General features: G+C 36.4%; 2 protein-coding genes across 21 annotated transcripts; one reads left to right on the top strand and one right to left on the bottom strand.

Annotated features, from left to right (window-relative positions):
• Window positions 1–675: 675 nt before the first annotated feature.
• yeats4 (YEATS domain containing 4) lies at window positions 676–3,026 on the bottom strand. Its single transcript, XM_079404182.1, has 7 exons — window positions 2,808–3,026; window positions 2,598–2,717; window positions 2,425–2,491; window positions 2,247–2,341; window positions 1,376–1,465; window positions 1,204–1,291; window positions 676–1,077 (listed from the first exon to the last, which is right to left on the bottom strand). Exons 1-7 carry the CDS (start codon window positions 2,856–2,858, stop codon window positions 908–910), a joined length of 681 nt encoding a protein of 226 aa, XP_079260308.1. The 5' UTR covers window positions 2,859–3,026; the 3' UTR covers window positions 676–907.
• A 384-nt stretch (window positions 3,027–3,410) lies between these two features.
• On the top strand, window positions 3,411–19,260 carry cpsf6 (cleavage and polyadenylation specific factor 6). 20 transcript variants are annotated; one of them, XR_013783504.1, is made up of 11 exons: window positions 3,419–3,513; window positions 4,930–5,139; window positions 5,264–5,367; window positions 5,492–5,637; window positions 6,805–6,978; window positions 9,171–9,657; window positions 10,678–10,782; window positions 11,096–11,211; window positions 11,284–11,437; window positions 12,162–12,478; window positions 12,567–13,686. XR_013783504.1 is itself a non-coding variant. In XM_079404193.1 (11 exons), the coding sequence occupies exons 1-10, from the start codon at window positions 3,454–3,456 to the stop codon at window positions 12,349–12,351; spliced, it is 1,758 nt and encodes a 585-aa protein (XP_079260319.1). In that variant the 5' UTR covers window positions 3,419–3,453; the 3' UTR covers window positions 12,352–12,363; window positions 17,136–17,974. The 20 variants fall into 20 exon arrangements, 15 of the variants coding, with proteins under 15 accessions (XP_079260315.1, XP_079260324.1, XP_079260319.1 ...); XR_013783505.1 differs by having other exon boundaries at window positions 12,165–12,478; window positions 12,567–13,685; XM_079404193.1 differs by lacking the exon at window positions 12,567–13,686 and adding an exon at window positions 17,136–17,974 and having other exon boundaries at window positions 6,793–6,978; window positions 12,162–12,363.
• The last annotated feature ends 588 nt before the right edge of the window (window positions 19,261–19,848 follow it).

The following is a 19,848-nucleotide window of genomic DNA, read 5'->3' on the forward strand; positions in this document are numbered from 1 at the left end:
TAAAGGTAGCTTGAAAACTGTGTTTTTGCATACCAAAAAAAGCAAATCCTGTATCTTAATAATTATTTATTGTCACGATATATTATGTGATATACAAATACTGTCTGTGGATTGAAATATGTCTTAATCTTTAATATTTTGCCCCTTAAAGCTACTGTTTCCTTGATCAAGTATTAAATTGGTGGGGTGGGGTGGGGGTCATATTTGAGTATTTTAATGTAAAAAAAACGGTACATATTAAGATGTGGTCCATTGTTGTGTGGTAATGCTTTAGCAGCCTCTAGTGGAGGCAAAAACGTTTTTAAGCATTTATTTATTTTTTTATGTTAAACAGTTATATTACATTTTTTTTTTGTATTTTTTATATTCAAATATATATATATATATATATATACATATAGCAAAGGTAAAACATTATTTATATTGTTATTTAAAAAAATCATAATTAATTATAACAAGCATTTTGTATGATCTCTCTTATTTTGTTAAAATTATTCACATTTTCACAGATTCTGCAAGGGGTTCCCAAACTTTTGCATGCCACTGTACATATATGATATTTCATAACGGGCTTTAAGGGATCATTTTCTGTAAAGCTGCTTGAAACAAAATGTTAAAAAAAAAAAAAAAAAAAAAAGTGTTCAAATAAAACTGGACAGTAATCAGACAGTATTTGCAAAAAAAATAATAATAATTTTATTAATACAAAACAAGTCAGTGAGAACTACATCAAAAGGCAGTCACGTATTTGCACACATTTTGCTGGTCTGGACAATAAGACTTAGTTCACTACTAAATTTATTGTCAAAATTACAACCAGAAATGTGAATCGGTCAGTCTCACTAAATCACGCGTGTTTGTGTTCACCGTCCCGCTACAGGACAGCCGTCTGATGGTGCTGAAGTCCTCAGTGATCCTTCATCTGGTCCTCCTCCTCCAGTCTGCGTATCTCTCCCTTCAGGAAGTTGATGTTTTCCCTGGAGGCTTTTAGTCGCTCCTTCAGCTCTGTGATCTCCAGGCTCATCTTCTTCTTCGCCGCTTCCACTTTTTCTCGTGTTCGTATCTCCAGCTCTGCAACTGAACGATTAGTTTGCATGATTAGAACGGCTGTAACTCTCGTATCTATAAAGTACGCTGTCTGATTCACAGTATTTTCACATGCTGTCCAGTAATAGGTGATGTGAAGGTAAGCGAAGCACTCACACTCGGTCTCGTGTTTGTAGGCACCTAACGTCAGCTGTCTGGTGGTGTTCAGGAGCTGTTGCATCATGGCTGTAGGGTCTTGAAATATCTGCAGAAACACAGATATTAGGCTTTAGGATTGACTGTAGTAATACGGTAACATCATGTTGTGTTGTTCTGTTTGAATTCACACCATCTCATCGTAGAACTCAGACACGACAGTCTTCTTCGGCATGGCGCTGGAGTCTGACTGGAAGAGCTTCAGCAGATGATACAGCGTGACCTGAAGACAAAAACACCACAACATCCAAACATTGCTGTTTTTAGGTAGACTAATGCGGACGGATTCAGACTGGTGCCATTCAATTCAATTTATGCGTAACTGTGTAGCGCTTTTACAATACAGTGCCGTGGAGAAGTTTAGAGAAAAACTGTACTAATAAAAGAAATGTACTAATAAAAATATATATTTATTCTTTCTCACACACACACACAAAATAAATGTATAAATTTGATTCAAATAATTTATTAAAATAAGTAAATAAAATCTGATTTAAATAAATAATTACAAATATATAAATAATGATACTATCCACTAAAAATAAGTTAATAAAATGTATTAAAATGAACAAAATTTGATAAAATGAATAAATAAATATATAAACTTGATTAAAAAAACAACAGAATAAAATATTAAAATAAGTAAATAAAATTATTGAATTTAAAAAATGTGTAAAAAAAATAATTTGGTTTAAATAAATGTAATACATTTTTATTTAACATATAACATTAAAAAGCAGGAATGTAATATAATAACTACATATTTTCATAATTTAAAGCAATAGAAACCAAATATTTTGTTGCATTTTTTATGTATTACAAATAAATTATTATTTATTATATTTTCCACAGTTTTAACAGGGTCTTTATACTTTAAAATAGTACATAGCCACCTTTTATATTTTTGAATGAGGATGATCATGTTTGGGGGTCTGTAGCATCCAAAAGATTAATAGTCCTGCAATAATTTACACACAGAAAAAAAGTCATTTAATGCCATTTACCGGTCTCTCATTTGGATCGATGAAGAAGATCTTTATGATGATCTCAAACTCTCCCCATCCAGTCTCAGTAATCTCATATGGAGGCTTTGTAACCACTAAAATAATACAAAGAGTGAGTTAAAGTCAGTGAGTGAAATTTGTGATATTACACTATAATATTATAAGATAAACTGCACACCTCTTAAAGGGTTCCCGTAACTTTCATGCAGTTTGAATTGTATTTTTTTGACATAAGCAGACATATCCTGGGAATATCAGTGGGGAAATAACAGAAAAAACAGCACTTTGTTAGTATACTACATATTAAATGTACCATTCATATGCAACTGTTATAATGAAATAAGAGTCAACCTCATTTCTGTAAGGCTTCACATAAACTGTCCACTGATGAGTGTGACCATCGTCTTCTCTTTTCTTGCCAAAATATCGTGCAACGTTTCCAAACACGATAGGTTTCACAATAGTCACTCCCTGGATTATAATAAACACATAAATCCACGATCAACTCTGTTATTGTAAATAAACATCAGCATTAGCATCACGATCGCTAGCGTTAGCTACCTTCACCCGACCCCCCGAATCTGGACCAAATTCAGCCATCCTCTTAAACATAGTACACGGAGAGTCAAGTGTTTTACTCGGATTGGCTTCTACGAAACGTGTACAGTTTCGAACAGAACTGAATTATTGTACGGAACTGCCATTAAGCACAAAATACATGTTTCTCTATGAAGAGAGTAGAGCTGATAGGACTCCGTCTTCAGTTGCGAGTCAAATTTCAAATTAAGAGTCCCAACAAACGTTTACATGGAAAATGTGTTTCTATTCTGAAACAGTGAGCTATAATATTATTATTGGGCTATAATATCATTATTATAATTTATTGTACAGGTATAAAAACATGATTAAAATACATTTGTAATAATAATTTGACTAAGACAGATTAACAAATTAAAATAATTTAAATGGAACATAGTCAGTTTTGAAGCTACTATTATTTTATGTATTAAAAAAATATTTATATTAATACAATAAAGTGAATCGTAGCACAACGTGACAGGTGAGGGGGGGGGGGAAACTTGCTTTATTTTGAAATTGCGTATCGCACGTCAGCGGGTTTTTTTTGGGCGGGAGTTTCTGGCTTCACGTATCAGCGTCTCTTCTTCACGCGCAGCGCGAGCACCGAGGAGGAGGAGGGAAACAGAAAATGGCGGACGGTGTCGACCACATCGATATTTACGCCGATGTAGAAGAGGAATTTAATCAGGTCAGGTTCACTTTGAGTATCTACACTTCCCGAATGATAAATATTTTACGTGTTGCACGTACAGATTGAAAATAAGACCACAGAAACATGCAGCGCTCTCTGGAGATTTACTAGGGCGTCTGCTAACTCTAGCAGCTAGCTAGCTAGCGAGTAGCGTTTGTGTACACGGTAATATTAAGGTTAAGTCAGTTACATATCTTATTTGTTGTTAGTTATCTACATAATAATTGTATTACGTTAGTGTTTGTATATTTGGAGCGCAGGTTTGTGGCGCGAGACGGAATCCGTTGCGTCGCGTGCGTTCATTGTTTGGTCTCGTGCAGCTACAGCAGGCCGAGCGCGGCGCGCGGTTCAGATCAGTGCTTATGTTTAATAAATCTGACATTAAACGTGTTCACGAAGTATTATATGCTTTTAAGCGTACTTGGAAGCTTATGCGAGTTTAAAGTTTGCACAGACGCGACGCTGGGCCGTTCGTTTTAATAATATGCAAATTAGCTTCAGAGTTCAAATCAGGCCAATTTGACCAATCTTGATTGATTGCAAGACTTTTTGTGAATTAGAAATATTTGCACTTAAAGTGTGTCGATTTTGTGTGTTTTTAAAGATTGCTAATGCATTTATACTTTATTAATACAGAGACTATTCTAAACCAGGGCTGTCAAACTGTAGAGTTTGGATGCAACCCTAATTAAACACACCTGATCCAGCTAATTAACTCATCCAGGCTTATTTGAAAACTAGATGGTTTGTGTGTTGGAGCAGGGTTGGAACAAAGCTCTTCAGGGCTGACACCCCTGATCTAAACATTTATTCTATAATGCTTATATGAGATTGCTGAATTATTGTAATAATTAGAACTGTTAGAAAATTGATTACTTGAAATAAAATTAATTTAAATCACTTTCATTTAATGTAACTTGATGATCTAAATAAAAATGCAATAAAATGTATAGACATTTAAAAAAAAAAAAAATAGTAAAATGACACAAAATTACTACAACTTTAAAATAAAAATGAAAACCAAAAAATAAATAATTTTTAAAAAGGAAACCAATCCAAATGAGCACATCACAAATTTACTGAAACGAAGTAAAATGAAAAATATATTTATATAAATATATTTTGAAATTAATAAAATGGCAAACACAATTACTAAAAATTAAACTAACTAAACATTTAAAAAATTCAAACAGAAGAAAATAATAGGTAAAAAATAAATCTAATTTAAATACATTTCTATAAAGAAGAATTATTTTTTTAATGAATAAAAGTGACAGGCACAACAAAATTATTGAAACATCAACTAAAATGAAAACAGGAAAAAATGAACTAGTATCACCGTGATGGCTCATGGTTGAGATGCATGTCCTGTGACTAATTCTGAGATGTGTGTTTGTCTTTCTGCTTCCACAGGAGTCAGATTATCCTGTACATGAGCAGATTGACCTGTATGATGATGTTATCTCACCATCTGCCAACAACGGGGACGCACCTGAGGACCGAGATTACCTGGACAACCTGCCTGCACCGGCAGGATCCGAGGGGAACAAAGGAGGTCCGCCGAATGTCGTCTACACTTACACTGGCAAACGAATCGCTCTGTACATTGGCAACCTCACATGGGTCAGTCTTTTACCCCCTCTCTCTCTTTCTCTCTCTCTATATATATATATATATATGATAGATAAATAGATATGTCTATTTATTAAAGGCATATTATAATTAACATTTGTTTTCCTCTTTACAGTGGACCACTGATGAAGATTTGACTGATGCTATTCGCTCAGTAGGCATCAATGATGTGCTGGAGATAAAGTTTTTTGAGAATCGCGCAAATGGCCAGTCAAAAGGGTAAGTGAAGCCTGAAATTTGTTTCCTAGGTCTGTGTAAATATACAGATCAACCCTGTTGTGATGCTCAGTTACATGGGTTTTATAGAGATCAGCCTCAAACATGACATCTCTGTTCTCCACAGGTTTGCTCTGGTCTGCGTGGGTTCAGACTCCTCGTCCAGGAAGCTGATGGACCTGCTTTCCAAACGGGAGCTGCACGGACAAAACCCAATCGTCACTCCTTGCAACAAACAGTCGCTCAGCCAGTTTGAGATGCAGTCGCGAAAAAGTGAGATACCAATTCACAGAAAAATCAACACATCTACTGATTGAGGTCATGGCTCGTTTCCACTGAGCAGTACGGTTCAGTACAGTACGGTACGCAATTATGTCAGTTTCCATTGTCAGAAGTTGTGAATGGTACCAAAATAGCGAACTTTTTTTTGGTTCCCTTCCGTTGGGCACAGCAAAGGGTGAAGCTAAACTCACTGCAGAACGTTGATTGGTTGACTAGAATCGTCACATGTGTGATACAAGGGAATAAAGCTTCTCCTTCACTCGTTCTGCTCTGCTGTTCATGAGTGTTGGGCTTATTTACTTTGTGCGTGCAAAAACACAAAAAAAATAAGTGTATTTTATAATTTTATATTTTCACGCAGACGATAGCCATTTCTCAGTATGCGTTCTTGTCTGTTCTTGTGGACTTGTGAAATGTCATTGCCCAAAAACCCGTGTAACTTTCAAAATATTATTATATAGTTGTCATGAAATGTAGTTTTAAGAGTTTTTCAGGCGAGAATGTAGTTGTTTAAAACTCAAATCTGCTGTTTATTTATAAAGAGCGCCCATCTGAAAAATTTACTATGCCGATTTCCAGGCGATCACCGGGTGCTTGTGCTCATGTATTAGCATAGAGCATCCTTAGCTCGGCTAGTCCTTCTGACATTTGCTGCTTTGCTCTGATGTCTCTGTTGTGATTACACATGAGAATACAGTTCATTTTGTGTATATTTAACAGGCATTCGTGGTCTCATGAATCTATTATTTGTTCCTGGTCATATCATTTTGGCTGAGCACAAAGTTGTGTTTAACTTTATATATTTATTTTGAACTTTACCATAGTACAGCGCTGACTTTGTAGCATACTTTTGACTGAATTGTTTGCTTTTGTCTTTGTTTCCTCTTATATAAGCCTCTTATACTTTTATAATGGCTATTATTGTTCACTAAAACTGACAAAAGAGGCAGAGTTGTGCTTATTGTTGTGCTTTATCGGCGATCGCTAATTTCTGGCATACACCGCCTATCAAGTAAGGGTACTGTTGGCGGTGGAAACGCAAGCTGGATCAGGTTGTTCCGTACCGTACTGACCCGTACTGCTCGGTGGAAACGAGCCATTAGTGATTTTGCCGCTGTGTTTGCACTGCGTTTGTTTTATGGTCAGTTTTTGCCCAAGGCACGCAGTCCGGACAAATGTCCGGAGAAGGGAAAGCCGGACCTCCAGGCTCAGGATCTCGCAGCGGCTTCCCTCTTGGCAAGAATCGAGGGCGATTTCCCACACCACCTGGCCCAGGAGGAGACCGTTTTCCTGGACCAGTTGGACCTGGTGGACCCCCACCACACTTCCCAGGTATGAGTCTATATTAGGGCAAGGGCAGAAATGAACTTTTCTGTAAAAAGGTCTATATTTGCCCCCTGGATGTGATTTTTAACAGGTGTATTTTTATTTTTGTATGGTCAATTTGTATAATTTATTAAATGTCTATTGTTGTTGTTTCTTTTGTCACTTAATTAATTCAATTAATTCTAGAGTATTGAAGAATACTATAGACTGTTACCAATAAGAAATTGATCAACATCCACAAAAGCTGTCTTTACATTTGCCCAAGGTGGTACATTTACGCAGCAGTTGCATAATGTGAGATTCATGTCATTTTAAATAGCTTACCGAAGGTTTTTTCTATTTTTTTACCAATTGCATTGTTTACAAATGCAAAAAAGAATGGATAAAAATATAGGGGTGGGAATCTTTAGTCACCTCACGATCCGATTCTGATTTTGGGAGCCACGATCCAATTCCAGAACGATTCTTGATATGCTCCAAAAACTGCTCCGTTTAATCCCTTAAGACATAACTGGCTGTGTTTACATTCATTTTGCGTCATAAAACCATTTTGAGACACAAGTACATTAAACCACTTACACAGTCACACACAGCCACATGCACGAGCAGTCTACACAAACAAAGCACACGTCAGCATTTGAAATTGAAAGCAGCCTTCTGTTAGTGAGGTTCATATTTTAAATATTTAAGTCCACTGCATTCCAAACCAAATACATAATGACTTCGTAGACAATTTGTAAGGAAAATACAGATGGACAAGACTGCACACTTCAAATGTAACGTCAAACAAAGCGTGCGTCTCTCACAGCGCATCCTGTGCAATGAAGCCCGTGAATGTCGTTGTAATTCGCTTCAACCTTTCCGAACTTTGACAGATTATTTTACAGAAGGTTTGAGTGGTCTCAAACTCCAAACTCCGCGTCATCGCACATCTGGTTAAAAACTAAGCTCAGAATCGTTGGAGAGAGAATTGCGATGGATCGTATTTTATTTTTTTCTCCCACCCCTATAAAAATATTTGATGCGACATGATCAGATCTAAATGTAATATCATAATCAGTTTTTTTATTAATCTCATATTGCTCTTTAATCGTGATGGTCGTAATTTTAGTTTGTGCAAGGGCCTTTTTTTTGCCTCTGTATCTTGACTTTGTGGGGCATTTTTGGTGGCGTTTTGCCCTATTTGTGAGGCTCCAAACTGATGTTTGTTATTGAATTGCATTGGGCTTAAGTTGAGTTAAGTATTTTTAGTCCATCATAGAAATGTGAAAATAGTCAAAATAAATACATTTTTGGAATCCTCACGCTCCTTTTCTACTGCTTTCTTTGATCAATATAAATTTAAAGTCCCCCTGTAGTGAAAATCAAGTTTGTTGTTTATTTGTCTGGTGTTAATTTGTTTGACAAACCATGTGCCAATCCATTAATCAACACTATTGCTGATTATTTTCTCCTTAAAACTGTAGTTTTCCCAAAGGCAATCCCAGAAACGCGGTTTGAAACAGCCCATCGGTTTGCTACGTCACGAAATAGCCAATCATGTCAAGGGATAGATTCCTATCGTTAGCATATCCTTCTCTCCATTTAGACAAAAGAGATAGTCATAGAGATAAACATAGAGATCGCATGCAAAATATACCAATAGGATTACCAGCACAAAACCAAAAATAAAATGGCGCAAAAAAACCCATGAAGCCATGGTTTAACTTGGTTTAGTACGGCTAGCTTGAATAATAACCCGCGGCAACAGTGTAAAAGTAGGCTGGAGTCAGACCCACCAATCCCGCATCTGCACTTCACACGCATTGCTCGCGGGTGCGAATTGGAATCACAAACTTGGCTGCATTTGAGTCTTCAAGGCATTTTGAGGACATAACATCATCAAGTAACTTTAACGACTGTTACAGTATCCACTGTAGTTGTCCGCTGGTAAAAACAGTTTTATCCAACATTATTCATGGTTCAGGAGTCCCTGGCTGGTGTGACCGAGTGGAGGCGGGGCTAATTTGCGTATTCATAGATCTGCGTATAGTAAATGAGGCAAGGGTGTAGAATTACATTCAAGCTATTTTATGGCATGATTATTTTTCGCAATAAAAAAAAAACATTTAAAAATGTAATTTTGATGATCAAAGACTAGTTTTAAGGGGAAAATTTGACTACAGGGGGACTTTAATTTTCAAACCTTCCCTTTGCAGGTATGCAAGGCCCGCCCCGTCCTCCCTCAGGCCCACCTGGGCCTCCAGGACCCCCTGGCCCCCCTCCACCTGGACAAGGTCTGCTGCTGCCCCTCGGAGGCCCTCCTAACAGAGGAGACCGTCCTCCTCCACCCGTCATGTTTCCTGGTCAGTTTGGTCAGCCTCCTATGGGACCGATGCCTCCTGGCCCGCCCCCACCTGGATACGGGCCTCCCCCAGGCCCCCTTCCCCCTCAACAGGGTCCGCCCCCTCCGGGACCCTTCCCTCCCCGTCCTCCTGGGCCCTTAGGACCCCCGCTTGGCCTCGCACCTCCACCTCACATGCAGGGACCCCCGCCTGGAGGTCCACCTCCGGCCCCTCATGTCAACCCGGCCTTCTTCCCACCGCCTGGAAACAACAACATGCCATCGTCCGACAGGGGCCCACCGCCGGGTGAACTGTACGGCCGCCCACCTCCATACGACAGAGACTTCGGCCCTGGCGGCAGGTAATAAACACCTCACCTTCACTGCGCTGTAAATCTCACCCGTAACGAGTTGTCAGGCCACACCAGTGGAAACTGAACTGGTTAGATTATATTCTAGGGCGGCACAATTTCAAATTTATATATATATATATATATATATATATATATATATATATATATATATATATAACAGCGCACTTAAATTTGTTGTTTTTTGTCAAACACAACAAGCTCCAGGTTTAATTACTGCTAAATAAAATGATTAAAATAACATTGTTCTAATTTCATAAAAAATGTCAGATATTTAAAATATATATTTTTTTATTTTATTTAAATTTTTTTAAGCTACATGTTTGTAGGGCTGCACAGCTTGTCCAAAAATGTCATATGCTAATTTACTTAATAGTAACAATAATAGTAGTAGTAGTAATAATAATATTTTTTGTTATTGCTAAATAAGTGTAAATTACATTGTACATTTAAAAATCTTAGTCTAATTTTTAACTGAAACATGCAGCACATTAACCATACTTCAAATTAAATGAATTACTTGTATCAATAGAATTATAACTTATTATTCTGTATTTTTAAAACATTAATAACATTAAGTGTTTAAGTCATCAAAGTAAATTGTATGTTTAACATTTATTGTACAATTTTGATAAATTTTTTCAATAAAAAATGTGCTGCACATTAAGTAAGAATTATTATTTTACAAAAATTTTATTGTAACTTTATATTTTAAAATAATACTATACAGTTTTAAGGTCTTTACTCTGAAGCATGCAACATGTATATTAACTATAACAATATTTAGTTTTATAATTTAAAGTATTTTATAAAGTATATACAAACTATATAAAAAAATATATGTAATCATATTTTAGAATTGCTGTATTTGTTTTTTGTTATTTTTTTGGAAACTCACACGTTTAAATCTCAGCCTTGGCGATTTGGTACTTACTATTAACTCCAGGAGTGGATGTTATTAAAGCGTGTGGCCTCAATCTGACCCTAATCTCCTCTCTGGCCTTTCTTCAGTAACTTCAGACCCCCTGTAGTATGTGGCTTTGAGCCCTGGATAAACGAGGGGTTGGTTGATGTGAAAAACTCTGGCCAGCACTTGCACAATACAAGTGATCAAGGGTTAGTGAAGTAACCATCCGCTGAGACCAGGATCTTGAAGCGGGATCTTTTTATTAGGCTTGTGTGTTGTGAACGCATGGAGTGTGTGCTGACTGCAGTGAATTTTAACAAGTGATGCACTAAAATGAGATTTCATTTACAGTGTATAAATATTTTTGGTTACTATAATTTTAGTGCATCACAAATTTTAACACGCTATGTGATTTAGCACTACTAGCACTGCTGCTCTCTGTGTGAATTTGGACCCTGATGCATTGCTGTTTCTTTCTGACTCGTGCTTTTATTCTCAATGCATCTGCTTTTTCTCTTTTAGGGACATGGATTCGTCTCGCACTCCTCTGAGTGAAGCTGAGTTTGAGGAGATCATGAATCGTAACAGAGCGATATCCAGCAGTGCTATCTCGAGGGCAGTGTCAGACGCGAGTGCAGGTGCGCAAACTTACACACAGCACGAATGCTTTGTTTGGTTTGTCAGGTGGTAATTAAACACTGTTTTTGCAGCTGATTACGGCAGTGCTATAGAGACTCTGGTGACGGCCATCTCTTTGATCAAGCAGTCAAAAGTTTCTGCTGACGACCGCTGCAAAGTTCTCATCAGCTCACTGCAGGACTGCTTGCATGGAATTGAGTCCAAATCCTATGGCTCTGTATCGAGGTATTTTTGTTTTTGCTGTAAGGGATGCATCATTGTTTGAATTAAATGTCTTTTGAAATCACGTTTCTGCTGATTTAACCAAAGGAATGGGGGCAGGAAAAAGATACAGTCCCACCTTGTGTATTGTTGAATGTTTCAGTTTAAAACAGTGCATACAAAATTGCTTCATTGTGAAATTGGGTGCACTGCCAAATTTTGATGCATGTAAAATTGATGCATTGCAACACTAAACGAATGTGAAAGTAATGCCCCCAAAATTATTTAATGTTAATGCAATGCAAAATTTGATGCATGAAAAACCGATGCATTGCAAAATTATTTGGTGCAGCAAAAAAATAATGGATGCAAAATGATTTAATGTGTTTCAATTTTCATGCAATTAAACAATTTTGCAAGCATTATTTTTGGATGCATTTTACATTGCACCAAATTATTTTGCAGTGTATCAAATAATTTAGCTTGTATTGTAAAATTATTTCATGCATGTGAAATTGATGCAATGCAAAAATAATGCATCCAAAATTAGTGTATTAATTTAAATCCTGTATTGCAAAATTTCACGCATGTAAAAATATTTTTGTAAATTTTCATGAATGCAAATTTATTTGGTGCATTGCAAAATAATTTCATAAATGGAAAAATTGATGCAATGCAAATTTATTTGGTGTGTTGCAAAAGTATTACTTGCGGTTTCATATTCTCTTTAATGCTTTTCGACCTTAAGCAGACGGGAACGGTCCAGGGAGAGGGACCACAGTCGCTCTCGTGAGAAGCATCGCCGCAAGTCTCGCAGCCGAGACCGACACGAGGACTATTACAGAGAGCGCAGTCGTGAGAGGGACCGTCATCGTGAGAGAGATCGTGACCGTGACCGCGAGAGAGACCGAGAACGTGAGCGAGAGTATCGCCGTTAGTTGGAAAGGAAGGTGTGTATCCTGTTTGTCTCTCTGTCCTTGTTTTTCTCCCCTCTTCCTTCAGGATTCAGATGTACATGCATCTTATCCTGCAGAGGTCGGGGTCACAGGTACGTGATCAGAAAAGGTGAGTCCCTGAACTTATAATGTAATAAGTACTGTCATTTTTTTCCCTACAGCTAATCTATATTTTTTCTTTTTATTTACGAATGTAGCGTGATCTCCTTAACTTGTGTACCTGTTCTTGAAGCCATTTAATGTGCAATATCAGCTCCAGCAAACATAAACTGTCCCACAATTGTGTTGATAATATCAGTTTGTCTTTGAAAGGATTTTGTGTATTTAAACATTTTATTTAAAAAAAAAATTCAAAATGCACTTATTTGTCCATTTAACTGAGATTTGCTGCTACTTTTGAGACTATTCCCATGTCAAACAACACTTTCCTCTTTATTTTGACTAATTGGCAAAAAAATTCAGCATGTTTTTCATGCCATGTCTATTATGAAATATAAATTCAACCTGTGACCATAAATGTATAGAAAATTGGTTGAAGTTTGATAAGAGAAAATTAATGTACTGAAATGAGCAAAATTGTTTCTCATGTTGTGCGTTGATATTCCTGCAGGCAGATTTGATGTTGACCATAATTGTTGTTCTAGTGTTTAGTTCCTTATTAATTTGTTGTGAAAAGCAAATGAATGGAGTCAAATTGATCTGCTTTGGCATTTAAAAACATGAAGTTTGTAGTCTGTCAGGTTGAGTTGTCATGGTGTAGGCAAATAATTTTTTCATGTGTAAGGTTTAGTCTTGAGCACATCTGTACAGTATAATTTAAGAACGCATTCTGAATGTCCTCTGTCAGAACAAGCTAAATGTATTTTTACTGTCAAGGGTCATTTTGTGCATCCCAGTATTTCAGTCACATTTGCTGGTTTTTAATAGCTAGTCAAACCTTTCCATCTTTTTCTTATCTGAATTTGACATTTTCTCGGTTCACATCATATCGTTATTCATTTATTTTCCATGTTTGTTAATGTTACACCCTCTTAGATGCTGCAGATGTAGCAGTTCTTCACCATTTTTAATGTCTATGGCTTTAAAATAAAAATAGATCTACACTGTTGAAGTAACACCAATTATGTTTTTCATTTTATATCGTCCTTTAATGCTTAATGAATGGAGAAGAACTGCTAAATTGCTTTTCCAGAGGTAACGTGAACGTTTTTAGCATTTTTACGCTTTTGTTTTTAATTCTCTTGTAAACACTCATGTGATTTAAGTTTGATTTAATATGCAACAGATATTTAATAAATATTTTCACAATCAGTATTTAAATTAATGCACACATGTCCTCAGTTCAAACCCTGTTGGTCTGATTTTAGAAACACTTAACGGTCTAACCTGTTGCTCTATGGCTCTGCTGTTTGACAGTGTTCCTACAGGCTAAATTTGTACATAATTTGTATGTAAATGCTGAGGACACTGTAATATCATGTGTGATGCATTGTGAGTGACCCCACATATGCTAGATTTAGATGCAAAAAATACTAAACAGTTAAACTCAGGTTTAGCAGATAGATTATAAATGCACAACTGCATTGTCAGTTTTGTTGAATGTAATTCTGGTAGCCTCCAAATTGTTGTTCTGGCCTCCTATCCAAAAAATGGCCAATTATTGAGGTTTTTGTTTTTTTTGTGTCGGTGTTCTCAACTGTACAACATATAATTGTAGCAACACCAATCAGGGAAAGTCAGCAATGCACAACTTGCATTTTGATTTGTTCCGCTGTTATTAATTCAGAAATCATGTTGCACTTTTAATGTTTTTCGCCGAAAGTATGCATCAGGTTAGAGATTTTGAGTAGAGATTAAGCACTGCAAACTTAAAATAATTGAAACCATTTGCTCCATGCGTAAAGCCCCATTCAAAGGGATTTATTGGGATTTTTGGATGTAGTGCCCATCTGTCTAAAGTTCATCTGCAGAAATGACTGTGTTCCCAGGTTTTTCTGAAACTGACGTGGTATTAATCACACCCCTTTTCCTCTGTTCACTATTGTGCTTTATAAGATGCTGTCACAGGATTGGAAAAACTTGTTTTTGTGATAATTACAGGTACTAGTAATTGTAATTCCAAACAAAAAAATACACTGTAACATACTTGATGAATTCAGTGCAAGAATTTCCATGTGTTCATGTCAATATTTCTGAAAGGTCTTGCATTAAAATGGGCTGAAATACCTGTGAATGACTAAAGACACAAACTGATGTTTTAATAAGAAATCACATCTTAGGTATGTTTTATTTTGCCCATTTTTCTTGACTAACAGCAAGACAAAGTACGATTAGTTGCTGAATTTTGTCCAACCCTGTGTAATGTAACTCCAGTGTCCACTGAATCACTAGAATCAAGTAATTTAGTATTTTTTTTGATCAACTCTTAGAAATTTAATTTCCGTTCAGCAAAAATGATGCATAGAATTATAAACAATTGTAAACGGTCGAATCTTAAAAACAAATGCTTTTTGCGTTGAGGGTGGATCGAGTTTGAAATGTGGATTTGATGCTTGTTCTCAGAGGTAAAGTGGACACTATACTTAGTGCTTCACAATTTTTGTCAATGGGGGGGAAATATTAAGAGTTAGTATTTTTTTTCCTATTGTAGAAAAAAAAATACAGGATAGCATTTCCAGTTTTGTTCAATTGAAGTTGAATAACTAGTTAAATGCTCTAAAGAATCTTAAATGATTGGATTATCGATTCGTTAAAGCCGACATAAAATGCTGTTTTTAAATATGTCTGTACTTTGGCAGTTTACTATGTGGACTTATTGCCCATGATCGAAGCATTATTTTGCCGACATGAAATTTGAATGTTATTTTGACACCTTTTAGATGTGGTTTTCCATTAGATATAGATATGAAGTCTACAAAATGAGCACTGATGAGTGATTTGAAGTAGATCACATCTGCTTATATAATTGATTTTACCAGTGAAATTGATTTTGTGCAGCAAGCAAAAAAACTCAAAATAATTACAAGTTAACCTTGTTTGAAGCCATAAGATATACATGTTTTACATTGACTGAGACAAACCAATCAACCAAAATAACGTCTGTCAGTATCATCATCATAGGGATTTTTATGCAATTTAAATTGCATATGTCCATAACCTCTTAATCTACAAATCCAGCGTATGCATGCACTTTTTATGTACTTCATTGCAGTGGAATTGCAGTTTTTCATCTTAAATATTAAATTTGTTTTTAATCTCATGTTGTTCCAAACCTGTATCCTTTTGTTTTGAGCGTTTCGACTAAAATGTACTTTAAAAATTCAACACTACCAAATGTATTTCAAATCTCACTCATTCAAATCCTGTGTTGGTAGTACAGATGCTGACTTCTATGGATTTGTTTTGGTTGATTGATTTCTCAATGGGACTAAAAGCCATATATTTTCATGACTCTACTAATGCATATTTTCCAATTGGTCAACTCGTATATTACAGTTTTGATGTGGGGTATTGTGCTTTTGAATACTATAAATTTTATCATTGACTGTCATGGATGAATAATAGACATCACATTATTTGCTAATGATGATTTTAAAGAAATGGTTCATTCAAAAATGAAAATTTGCTGAAAGTGTTCACTTTTAAGCCATCCAGGATGTAGATGACTTTCTTCATCAGATTTGGAGAAATGTAGCATCACTCGCTCACCAGTGGATGCTCTGCAGTGAATGGGTGCCGTCAGAATGAGTCCAAACAGCTGATAAAATCATCACAATAATCCACACCACTCCAGTCCATCAGTTAACATCTTGTGAAGCCAAAAGCTGTTCATAAACAAATTCAAACTGTTGCTTCCTTATTTTAACAGCTAAACTATGAGTCCATAATAACGCTTCCTCCTAAGGTCAGTCTGCTACTGTCCTCTCACATCGAAATCCACCTACATATGTTTGAATTTTTTTTTTTGTTTTTTTTTTTTGGACCGTTTTCACTGGCAAGCAGTGCTTGATCTATGCTTATTTCTCTCATGATTCAGACAAATGACTTTTTCATTGGAGGAAGCAATAATTTGGATCGAGGACTTGTTTGAAGTGAAAATTCTTTACCATGGAATTGTTTTCGTTTCACAAGATGTTAGTTGCTGGGGTGGTGTGGATTGTGATGTTTTTATCAGCTGTTTGGACTCTCATTCTGACGGCACCCATTCACTGCAGAGGATCCATTGGTGAGCAAGTGATATAATGCTACATTTCTCCAAATCTGACAAAGAAACAAACTCGTCTACATCTTGGATGTCAAATTCAGCAAACTTTAATTCCTGGTTGAACTATTCTTTTAATGTCCATCATATGTCTGTGAAAATGACGCATTTGCTGAGTTGTGGTGTTGAGTACAGTGTGTCATAGTTGTGCATGCCAATGTCTTTGATTGTCGTCTCTTCACACTGTATTTATACACTGAATCCAGGGGCTTGTCTCAAATAGTGTTTGTTTTTTTTAATGACTGCAGTTAATGTACTTTTACCAAATTCTGTGCTTTTGTGAAACTACTACATTTTAAATATTGCTTTAGACTATTACCGTAGTCGTAACGCAACAATATATGCCCCTTAGTTTGATGCTGTTGAAAACTGAAAGTTGTTTGCATGCCTGTGTATGTCTGGGACGGTCTGAGCGTGTGTAGATATAGAGGGGAAAAGCAGCTGTGTGTGTTTCTGGGTTCTGTGCCCCAAAACAAACTGCCACCTTCGTTTTGACACCTTTCAGCTGAACGCAAGAGGAGGAGGAGAGACGTCAGGAGCAACGTGGATTCATCTGACAGCGTCCCGCATCGCACCGTCACGGAGAGCACCGGACTCCGGACACACTCTGCAGCGCTAAAGTAGAGTTCTGTAAAATATGATATACTCCCTCTTAATTCCTGACAGCTCTTTTTATTTTTTACTTTTATTTGGAAGTAGCTGTGTGCTAAAGTCAGTTCAGTGAAGGAGAATTATTTGCCTGCTTGTTCAAAACAACTTTCTCACTGCTATAATGTTGTAAATTGTTAGTTAGCTAGATTTGTTTTTATAGCATCCGCTCTTTTGGTTTCATGTTTCTTCCCTTTTCCCTTCGTCCATATAATGTTTGTAAGTGTCTTTTGCCTTGATTATTAAATAGAATCTGTGTTGTAATAAAGTGTGTACTTGTTGCTTGTTCATACTTGATCTGCTAGTTTAGGTTACTAGGTTAAAACATTTTGCCAACCATTGCTTTTTATTTGTTCAGAATTGCATATTTACAAAACTTGGATATCAGGATAATGGGTTCAAGAACCACATTTCAGGTTGACATCTTTACTTTCTATAAACACTGTGCCATTGTGCCTTTTCCAATTTCCCTTCAGTTTAAGAGGTTCAATACAAAATGGATTAATTTGTGTAGTTGCTGTTAATTCCTGTTCATATTCCAAATCAATTGGCAATTCATGCAGGGTTAAATTTTCCATAACTTTTCATTGGTTTTCTTGATTGTGATTGGAGCTATACGATGCAAATCTGTGAAACGTGCTCAGTTTTGTAGTTTTTGTCAAAATAATCATTTATGGTTAGTAAATGATAAAGTACTAAATATTCTGCATTTGTAATGTCTATCTGACATCCCTGCTGCAGATTGTGTGCATTGCTTTGTGTCTATTTCTAGTCTTCATTTGTGTGTGTATATATGTAGGAGTTACTGTAATTTGTCTTATCAAAAGGTCTCTTATGTTTGGTTCTGCTAGATTTAGAATTTAAAGGATTAGTTCACCCAAAAATGAAAACATGCTGAATCTACCCACCCTCAAGCCGTCCAAGATGTAGATAAGTGTTTCTTCATCAGATTTGGAGAAATTTTGCATCACTTGCTCACCAATGGGTCCTCTGTAATGAATGGGTGCCGTCAGAATGAGTCCAGACAAGCTGATAAAAATCATTTTCTTACAAACACAGCTTTTGTCTTCTCACAATGTTAATTGATGGACTGGTGTGTTGTGGATTACTTGTGTATTATTGAGATGTTTTTATCAGCTGTTTGGACTCCTATTCTGACGGCACCCATTCACTGCAGAGGATCCATTGGTGAGCAAGTGATGGAATGCTACATTTCTCCAAATCTGATGAAGAAACAAACGCTTCTGCATTTTGGATGGCTGAGGGCGAGTAAATTTTAAGCCAATTTTCATTTTCAGGTCACTATTCCTTTAAGCCTTGATGCAAATTTATTCCACTAATTCATTGTACAGAGTTTCTGATTTTCATTATGTAGACGGCTTATGGCAGCTGTTTTGCTAGTGATGTAATAAGTAGCGTTTTCACATGCAAGTCTGTACTGTAAGGTTATCTCTGCTTACTGTAAATATTCATGCACTTTTTTTGAGACTTTGAAGACCATTGAGAGATGTACTTCTGGGTATTTGACACGTGACCTGTGCATTGGTCACTTTGCATCTGTTTGAATGAAAGATTGAGGTTCATGTAAACTCAGTTACTCACTTGAGGCCTGTGGGCGTTTATTGGTGTTTATGATGGTTTATCACTGTAAATAGAGCAAGTTCAATGTTGGAGTAATTCTAGTGGTTCTTCAAACCGCATCCTCTGCTAGTGAAGTGGACAGACGTGGACATTGTGGGTTCCTGTTCCCTCATAAACATCTGGACTGAGGTAAGTCCGTTTTGCCTTTCAAATCTTATCGAAATTGGTACACTTGTGCATTTTGTAGTTTTGTTTTTGTAGCCCAGAGCATTGCAGCTTTGTTCCTTGAAATTTGATGTGGCTCAGTCCACATAATTCATGATTGATGTGGGCTGCCTGATGTAATATTCAGATTTACTATTACAGAATATTTTTGCCAATCAATAAATTTTTTTCACACTAGATTTGTGTTTTGTTTTGTTGTCCTGTACACGTTTTCTGTTCGTAATTGAGAATATAAAGTCCTATAGACGAAGAAATTAAAATTCTAATGCGTGTAATTCTTTTTGTTTTATTTTAAATGTTTGTCAATAGGAATTATAATGTAAAATAATGATTGCTTCCAGTAATTCTGAGAGACGTTTCAAGTCATGCATATTAAACCTAATAATCGATTGCCATATAATATCAGCGAAGACGTACTGTATGTACATCTGATTGGCCGCATGAGGGCGCCATTGAAACCCTCTAAAAGTCTTAAGGACTTACAGTGACCTCAACCAACAGAGGTCGTGTTTCTTCGTGAACTGAGGGCCTAGTCCAGAGTTTGTTGAAATGTTTGAATGAAATCTGATCCCTGGATATGGGTCAGGTATACAACTAGACCGCACAAACCACTTTATTTAGGTGCTTTGCATTTTCAAAACACTTTAGATGTGAGCCATTTTTCATACTGAAGCCACTTAAAAAAGATGCTTTTGTTTTTGCTCAAACTGGTTTTAACTGTATTCTTTCAAATCGTGAGAGGGATGGTTTAGGGAAGTAGTCCT

The sequence above is a fragment of the Barbus barbus genome (assembly GCF_936440315.1).
Source record: "Barbus barbus genome assembly, chromosome: 42".
NCBI classification, from domain to species: Eukaryota; Metazoa; Chordata; class Actinopteri; order Cypriniformes; family Cyprinidae; genus Barbus; species Barbus barbus.